The 10,073-nt window shown below is 36.9% G+C and overlaps 1 protein-coding gene across 1 annotated transcript in view; it reads left to right on the forward strand.

Annotated features, from left to right (window-relative positions):
* LOC144444873 (organic cation transporter protein-like) overlaps window positions 1–3,894 on the forward strand; it is a 10,922-nt gene extending 7,028 nt beyond the window's left edge. The window contains exons 5-10 of the mRNA XM_078134423.1: window positions 90–261; window positions 820–902; window positions 1,372–1,580; window positions 1,921–2,029; window positions 2,637–2,846; window positions 3,741–3,894. Of these exons, the coding sequence (XP_077990549.1) occupies window positions 90–261; window positions 820–902; window positions 1,372–1,580; window positions 1,921–2,029; window positions 2,637–2,846; window positions 3,741–3,894 (937 nt within the window). The remainder of the gene's footprint in view (window positions 1–89; window positions 262–819; window positions 903–1,371; window positions 1,581–1,920; window positions 2,030–2,636; window positions 2,847–3,740) is intronic.
* The last annotated feature ends 6,179 nt before the right edge of the window (window positions 3,895–10,073 follow it).

The raw sequence follows: 10,073 nt of genomic DNA on the forward strand, positions 1-10,073 counted from the left end.
ACAATCCACTTTATTACCCGTCAATAGGTTAATAATCCACTTTATTACCCGTCAATAGGTTAACAATCCACTTTATTACACATCAATAGGTTAATAACAGAATCTGTTAGATGGCTAATATTGAAGGAAAAATATGACGAAGCAGAGAAAATTTTGAAAAAAGCAGCCAAAGTGAACAAAGTGACTTTAACTGAAAATATATTCCAAGAAGAAAGAGAACTGAAAGAAAAACGACTAGATGAAAAAGTTGAGGAGATTAAGGTATATTTATTGGTCCACTTTCTTTAATACATATTATGCTAACTAGAAAGATTGAGGTTGACAATAAAAGTACTGTGGTAATCTGTATTACCCTTACTTTTTTCAGAGGGTGTGTCAACCTGACAGTGTGTATAAGGCGCTGGGTATGACTCACAGATAGCTCTCGGTTCTTATCGGAGTCACAGTCAGTGCCGTAAACAGGCTACCGTGTCTTGTTCTAGAATCACCAATCTCGTAATGTAGGCTATTTTTTGCTTTTGCTTTTTCTGTTAAAACGTGTTTTACGTCAATTCCATTGCCATAAAGCGGCCTGGTCGTTTTATACTAAGGGTGACTATCACATAAAAACACTTAGTTCATTTCAACTGGGTGTGATCCGTCGAAGGGAATTCATCCAGCCAAAGTCACGTCGAAAGGAATTCATCCAGCTGGTCAAGGTCACGTCTAAATTGCCGTTTGAGATCGAGAAACTGTTGTTTATGGTATTGGACCTCCTCATGTTATTGAATGGGAGAGTTGTCGTGACTAATAATATTAAAATATTCTATGTCTTCACAGACCGAACAAGAAAAGAACACAATGCTGGATCTATTGAAAACTCCAAATTTGAGAATAAGGACCATCAATATTTGCTTCCAATGGTAAGCTGTATTAGTGTGTATTGCACAAATTGACCACTAATTAGCGAGAAGAAGTCACGTGGGGTAAATTAATGATATGACACCACTCGTGTTTTTATAGTTTATTCCAACAACTACAGTGCACGATGGTATATCATGCATTGCATTATGCCATGGTGAAGATCTTGTAGTCTGTAACATGTAGTAAGTATTTGGAAGTACTTCATCAACTTATGAAGCCTGAAGTTTGAAGCCAAGTAAAAAGTGGGTCATATTTCAATACACACAGACATTTCATCAATACTGTTCAGCTTTAGATGGAAAAAGAAAGCGGCATAACGTCGTCCAGACTGGCATCTCTGGTGTCGCTAGGAAATATAAGCGTTTATCTTTATTGTGTGTATTATAATCTGTCATGACATCAAATAAGTTGCAATATTATTGTCAGTTATCTTCAATTCTTATCTCTTGCTGTAACTTCATCACACAGGTTTACTGCTAGTTTTGTTTATTATGGGCTAGCCCTAAACACAGACCAATTAGGGGTCGATCCGTATACAGCATTTCTCATTGCTGGTGTTGTTGAAATTCCATCCTACTTGTTGTGTTGGTGGTTACTCGATAAAACTGGTCGTCGATGGTTACAGTGTTTGTTTATGGTGTTTGGTGGTGTCTCATTGATCATCAGCGTGCCTCCAGGTAAAGTACCCGTATGTTAAGTTTTCTGAAATGCTAAACGCCGAGGGGCGCTTTGGCATCATAGAATTCATGATGATCCACTTAAGACAAATAGCTTGTTTCTTCAATTTATCATGTAGGGATGGATCCGACAGAATATATAACCTTTTGAATGCAAGGCATTTTCCTGACTTCATCAAGTCAGTATTTTGACAAAGTCAACTCGTGATCCGAGTTTGATCTCGGGTCATTTTTCCATCTTTCAAATCTGTCATTACAGGTTGCATATACGTTCTTATCACTTTTAATTCTGAACATTATGTCATGGTATTTAACATTAAATAATTCCCATTTTGTATAGAAAATGCAAATATTGGAGCGGCTTTGGCAACGGTTGGTAAATTTTTCGCTGCTGGAGCCTTTGCTATTGTCTACATATTCACAGCTGAAATTTTCCCAACAACTGTTAGGTAAGACGATGATTTATATCTATATGTATGTATGTATGTATGTATGTATGTATGTATGTATGTATGTATGTATGTATGTATGTGTGTGTGTGTGTGTGTGTGTGTGTGTGTGTGTGCGTGCGTGCGTGCGTGCGTGCGTGCGTGCGTGCGTGCGTACGTACGTACGTATGTATGTATGTATATGTATGTATGTTTGTGTGTGTGTGTGTATGGATGGATGGATGTATGTATGTATGAATGTATGTATGTATGTATGTATGTATGTATGTATGTATGTATGTATGTATGTATGTATGTATGTATGTATGTATGTATGTATGTATGTATGTCTGTGTGTGTGTGTGTGTATGTATGTATGTATGTATGTATGTATGTATGTATGTATGTATGTATGTATGTATGTATGTGTGTGTGTGTGTGTGTGTGTATGTATGTATGTATGTATGTATGTATGTATGTATGTGTGTATATGTATTCATCAATAATGATACTAAAATATCATATTAGAATTTAAATTTCAAGTATAAAATTATTTTCATTCCATAAAATTATTTATTCATTCCATAAAATTATTTTACAATACCGTGTTTTTTTTTCTTTTCCTCAGAAATGCGGGAATGGGGATGGCGTCAACCGCAGCCCGTATTGGTAGTATCATTTCACCGTATGTTATGTTACTAATTGATGTGTGGTACCCCTTGCCATATGTCTTAATGGGAGTAACATCCATACTAGCTGGGCTGGTTGCTTTGTTTCTACCGGAAACACTGGGTGAGGAGTTACCAGCAACGATGGAGGAAGGCGAAATATTTGGAACGTGAGTACCTAGTTTTAGTTTCAATCAGCAGATAACAGTCAATGAAGACATTTGTGTTGACGAATGTGTGTTGCTGTTTTCACTAGTTCTTGTTCGATTAGGGAACCTTCAGTAATTATGGGGGGGGGGGGGTGGTCAGGCCCGTGTCGTTGTGTAAAGTATGACCCTTCCCGATTCTGTCGTGCTAGAAAGTGACCCTTCCTCTACTTTCTTTCTCTACAACATGAACCCCCTCCCCCTGTTAAAGTAGTTAAAAAACATGGGTTAAAATGCTGTCAGAAATGGAAAAGGACATAAGTCCTAGAATCAATGGTAAAGACTTAATCCCACCGCTGCCACCATGTTCAAAGTATTAAGGGATTAATTCCCTTCTACTACCACCACGTGAATTGTGTGTGACGGTACTGCATTAATCAATACCTGTGTTTGAACTCATTAGCTGAGCTGAAGGTAACAAATTTCCAAAGATTGCAATTGGATTCAACAAACCCAACATTGATGGAAACGAGGTCAACATTGCCACAGCATTATCCTCTGTATAGTATCTTACAAAACTGTTGGCAGCGATGGGATGGCAACCCCTCCAAAGTAATGCAAAGTTAGACAATACAATGAGTCAAAGTAATATGTGACCCTCCCCTAATCCCATTTTCAAAAATATGGCCCTCCCCCGAGAGTCGATTTGTCAAAAGTGACCCCCTAATTCCCTGGCACTCCCCTGGTATTGAAATACCGAAGGCTCCCTTAGTGATGCTTTGGGTCTTAGATACATAGAGTCAGATGTAGTCATCAAACATAAATACCAACCAACCAATGTTTGTTATCATTGCTGCACATGAAATCAAAAACAAAACTTGAATATTTTAACATTATACACAACCATGTATTTTTCAGAAAACTGTGGGACGAAAGAAAAAAGATCAAAGAGAGTCCAGAAAAAGTGGACGCCGAACACCAGGTCGACATGGACAAAGACTCGTGGACAAATGAGAGGGAAATGGTCCCAATGTCGGATGGTGTCGTTAATCCAAGTTTTAAGGAAGAATGAACAATGACAGGACTGTTAGTACAAAACACAAAACTTGTATTGCTGCCTAGAAATAAACAAATTAATCTTTTTGTCAGTGTAGACATGCCAACATAGAGAAAACAAAACAAACACAAGCAGTGGACTACCTCTATACAACAATTTAGACATTTGTAAAGTAATGTGTTAAGAATATAGGTATATAAATGATGGGAATATATCTGGACACACTAACTCGACCTGAATACATATAGACTCCCTAACTCGAGCTGAATACATATAGACTCCCTAACTCGACCTGATCATAAACTATTATGGGTGGATTGGACTATATTCTTTTTTCCCCCAAAATATACATTATAATTTGTGTTCGGGATTATATTTTTCGTGTGTTAGAGTTCTCATATATCGTCCATCACTCAGCATTGAACGATCCCATATCCATTGCCGTAACCACACCAACCGTATTGTCCCTAACATACTGTCGACTTATGTCATTTCAGTTTGATATATGAAACTTAGATTTAATTGGGGGGGGGGGGCACAAAAGGGACTCATTAATTGGGGGGGGGGGGCACAAAAGGGACTCATTAATTGGGGAGGGGGGGGCACAAAAGGGACTCATTAATTGGGGGGGGGGGGCAAAAGGGACTCATTAATTGGGGGGGGGGCACAAAAGGGACTCTTGCCAATTTTGTTTATGACAAACTTTTTGTATTTTTCCGCAAACATCGGCACCATTTCATCCACGCGAGAAGTTGAATTTGTAAACTTTCACACGCAAGTTACGTGTACCTATTTTGGCATTTGTGTACTATTAGATCAAAATTTTAGGTTAAATTTTAGATTAATCTCTTATATGAAGTATTTGTTCTGTTATTTCTGTTATTGTGACAAAAATAAAATTGAGGTGAGCAAATAAATAAATAACATGAAAATGAACTTTGTTCAACTTGCTTTTGGCGGGGAGACGAATTTTGGAAGGATTTCTTTTTGTCAAACTTATGTAAATACTTCCAAGATTATTTTGTTTGCAAAATGACGTAGAATTTTAAAATTGACAACTTTTGACGACAAACTAAATTTTAACATCCGGTTGTTTTGAGTTTCAATCTACTCCTCAGTTGCGTTACATAGCTGCCAATTTCTCTGCAAGTTTTCAAACGGAGATAGATGTTAACTTTACAAACACAGAATTATAAATCTACCCATTTTCCTTTTTTTCATCACAAATTGGGACAACTTAGGATCTAAGTGTCCCTACGCCTTGTAAGTGGTGTTCCCCTTGTATGTTAGAGATACATGTTGACATGAAACCCAAAGGTAAAATGTACAGCAAAATGTAACACCTGTCTATTCAATAGTTACTGGGAAGAATTGCTTCCTGCATGACTTGAACGTTGCGCCACTATGGTTAGGTATTCAACTACATGCAACATCTGTTCACACCTGAATTCAATTGCTTAGACATGTTAAAGTGTGAGAAACAATGATTATTGCGAATGGTTAAAAAATATAACAGGTGGCCGCCGACCAATCAACTGAGAGTTCATCGTATTAGCTGACGCATGTCGTTTGCCCCATCAAACTATATCCATGACATTGACATTGAATAGAGTGGACCAAATATTGACTTCAGGTTTAAGACCTCAACGATGAAAGAAAGTACACTGCTTGAAATGGTGGGAAATGTCTGATTTTTAGTTTTAAAAAGTTGCATCTTGTCAGAGGAATTCAAAGTCATGTCATCGACGTTTTTTCAGTTTGGCACTGGATATGATGATGATGAAAACAACAACAACAACAACCACAAGTATGATCGAGTGTCACCGGCGAGTTATAGTGTCACAGGCAGTAATGGCCAACTCTATCAAGATACATCGATGTTACCAGACACGCATTTACCGAGTCAGGACGCATCCCCACAAGCCGAGTCAGTTAATGCGACAAGTAGTCCACATGAAGTGATCACACGAGCCGTGAAAGCTCTATTATATGATGGTGGGTGACGATGAGTTGAATTTGTGACAATTACGTTAATGATCGTGTCAATGAATGTCCTTTGTTTACGTGTACTTAACAACATGAAACTAATGAGTTTAAATTCGTGTCAATTAACAACTCGTCTTTAAAAATAGCTAAATTATAAAATACGTATTAAGTAGTCGTAATCGACAATGTCCAGGTTTTTGAGAACAAAAGCATTTCGTTATGGAATTACGTCATAGCATGACGTCATGAAATTGCAACCATAAAAAAACGAAACGAACTCGTGCATTATATTGTCAATCTAAACCATGTTGTTTATCTTTATTTATTTATTTATTTATTTATTTATTTATTTGTTTGTTTGTTTGTTTGTTTATTTCATTAGGTTTATTAAGTGGATCTTATTTAGTGTGTATTTCATTACGTTCTTCGTTACCATTGTTCGATTCCAAATAATGAATTATCTAGTATCTGTCCACGTATGGTAGCTCAACATTTGTATTCTGATAACGCGTGTAGAAACAGCTACCAAAAAGTTTACTTTTTTTCCCATAAAAGAAATTGTGTGGTTCCGATTACGCTCAATTTTAGAATAGGTGGGGTTGGTAGATTTTTTTATATTTTTATTGTATTTTTTATTGCATTTTTTTCCATGTGTGTTATTTATTTCTTCCTATCAGATGTACAGCCTTTACCGATTGGAAGAACAGTTTCCACATACACTATTTCTCGTGGGACTTCACACAATTTTTGCGATTTTAGTATTTTTTTCTCGAATACGTAAAAAAGGTTTAGGTAATGTTATGGTAGTGTTGGTCATCTCCAAATAATGAGAGTTTTACAGATTAGATGGCTAGTAACAGACTCAGAGGAATATATAAGATACATTATCTATTTTCTAGATACATTGGATTGTAACAAAGTCCACTTACCTTGTCGACCACAGATGGTCCGAAAACGACCTCAGCATATTCCTCTCGACTTGACTCATCGACCTTCAAGAAAGCGCCGCACTACATATACAAGCCTACAACTGAAAGAAATGGAGCACTTTTTCCAGAATGTTTCCTGGTATCCTGGGATTATAGAGAGGAAAGAAATGTCTGACAGAATTGGTGTAATGGCCGACAGAATCAAAGTAAATTGCCTATTTGTGTTTTTTCTTTTTTTATCTACCACTCTCATGTCCTTTCATTGACCGGATTAGCACATTCGAGTATTTTTGACGGTGAGCGAGGGGACAAAGGTGAGCGACTGCCACAACCTCATGGAAACAAACGTCTTATTCTGTTCTCGAATAAACAAAAAGATGTCAAAGTTGTTGGAAAAACTGGGAAAATGAAAACAGTATCTCTTTTTGCAATGTCTCATTTCTTATCTACACCCGAGCTATCTGTAAGACGCGTCGTAACGTTCTAACGCCCTCATCGGCCATCTAATGATAACTGGGGATGGTTACCGTTGTACAGCGTATCTTACAGACTTCATCCGATCCCAGCCACCATTTATATTTTTGTGGAGATTTGGCCTTTGGCTTCAATGAAGACCATGAGGTTCGGGTTGAATTCGTTGCCTTGTTTACAGTTAACAAACGAACAAACGAACAAACAAACAAACAAACAAACAAACAAACAAACACAAACAAACGCACGCACACAAACAAACAAACAAACAAACAAACAAACAAACAGACAGACAGACAAACAAACAAACATCCTTGCATTTTTCCAACGAAATCTGTCAATCGACTGGTAAAACTGACAAGGAATTTGTATAATATAATATGGTATAACCTTATGTTAATTTAACTATTATAGATATAAGTTTTATTCTATAATTTCATAACTATCGCTTCATTTTAATTTTTTACATAGCTATGATCGTTCCGGGGTTTTTACACATACAAATAGGTGCCAGTGCCGCGCAAAGCTTAAAACGATAAAAAGCGTTTAAACCCCTGAACGATATATAGTTAAAGAACAGAGAATATGTAAGTTGCATGGTATAATTGTACCAGTTACTTCGTAAAAACGGTTTACAAGTCTCTAGAATATATGGGCATTTTAAACCTTGTCAGTTAACTGACAGTTTGGTTTCCACTGTCGTATATTTCATTATCAGTACGTTTTGCCACTTTGTTTTTTTAATTTGAATGACGACCTTATAGTTCAAAAGGGGGCGCCTTTCAAATACAGACTACATGATGTATGTCTTATCTCGAATTCTTTCCAGGTATGGTTTCAGAATAGACGTTGTCGATACAAACGGAATGTAACTTTACGGGGCGTGGATACTCCGAAACCGAGAAAACTCACTGAACTAAACGGTGATGGCGACGAACCAAATAATAACATGATTGAAGAAATAAACTTAACAGAGGGAAGTAGTGAAATCTGTCTCGGCATTGAAAATTTTAGTGATGGACAAATATTGGACTCACAATACCAAAATATGAAATCAAAGCTTATTGAGCCAACAGTCGCCAGCCAGAATGCAGCTTATTTTACTATGACAACGTTGTCAGCCTTTGATTTTCAACATGATCCTGATGTACTTCCATTCCCACTTGCATCAGATAGTCGGCCTTTCCACGTTGTAGCACCGAGTACAGTCTGTTCCAAAGGTATCGAAGACAAGGGCGCCACCATCGACAGCCGCTCTGAATGTGATGACGCAAGTCCAAGGTTTGAGAAGAATGCCGCCGGCAATTGGCTGAATAATCAAAACGCCGATATGTCTAGTTTAGCAAATAACAATAATTTTGGAGTAGAAACGACGGATGGTAGCTATATCATTGTTCTTAATGGCATGGCAAGTTGTCATAAAAATAAAATTATGACCACAACGTTTCGTTCCAACTTAAAACGTGACTTTTGATAACAACTTGATGATTCGGTGCACATTTACTTGCAGTCATGCTGTTGTACCTCACTTTCTTCTAAAGTATGCAACAGCGTCACTCAAAAGTATATATAATATATACAATTTTGATCACTATTTACAAAGTAACCATGTAATTCTAACATGAATCCAGACACAGCAGGTTGGTATTCAATTCGTTGAAGAATTCAGTCAGCGATCATCGATGGCTCGAACATAAAAATATCGATTTAGCTTTTGAAAATGTGTAAATATTCAAAATATACGTACGTACGTACACACACACACACACACACACTCACACCCACACCCACACACACATACACACAGATACGCACACACACAGACACAGACACAGAGACACAGACACACACACACACACACACATACAGAAATAAACAATGTATTCCCTATTATCTCCATTTATTGCAACTTTGACATTCTTTTGTTAAACATCATTGTATAGAAATTAGCTTGTTATTTTGGGCGGGATGATTTTTTGACGACACAGTACTTAGCCCAATATTAAAGATATAGTTATGATTAGTTAAATTGTTATCATCATATTGATGAATATTCAAGACTTTATTTTGTGTGTACATTGTTGTCATCGGTTTTATTGTTCAGACAATGAAATTAACGATTCGGAGGTATTTCTTTGCGCAGCTAATAAATTAAAAGAAATGTAGACCGGAAGTTAAATGCTATTTATTGAATTGTCTGTGTAGTATAACCTTTGTAATTTATTTGTGATCTACCAAGCTGATGAACATTTTTGTTACAGAATAATCGTATATAATATTAAAGTTATTTTCATATATTTTGTGTGTGTTTTAGTATTGTTAGTGTAAACATACACACACCGTCACACACACACACACACACACACACACATATCAACCCCATCTGTCCGTCCCGTCCGTTCGTCCGTTACCGCTTTGATCTAGAATCTAGGCATATTGATAGTTGACTAGTCTAGTTCAATTGAAACTGTTATAATAACCCTGTCATGTGACAAATATGGCGGTACCATTACAAATGATAAGAGGCCATAATCTGTGGTACCATGCAGTTTGTAAAATGCTTTGACAAATTTAAAATACAGTTGCATTCAAATCACGTAGATATTTGTTTAGTTGTACGCCACACATAGATTTATTCCTCATTAGTTCAAAGACAGACTCTGGAATTTGCGGGCACAAATTACCATAAAAATATTTTGGTCAACTAAGAATGTCTGACCATAAAGATTATAAAAAATATGGGCAAAAGTACCTGTGTTCTTCACGTCAGTACCAGATGGTTGCACTTTATGAGTCTAGTAGCTTTTC

This window comes from Glandiceps talaboti, chromosome 13 (genome assembly GCF_964340395.1).
Source record: "Glandiceps talaboti chromosome 13, keGlaTala1.1, whole genome shotgun sequence".
NCBI lineage: Eukaryota > Metazoa > Hemichordata > Enteropneusta > Spengelidae > Glandiceps > Glandiceps talaboti.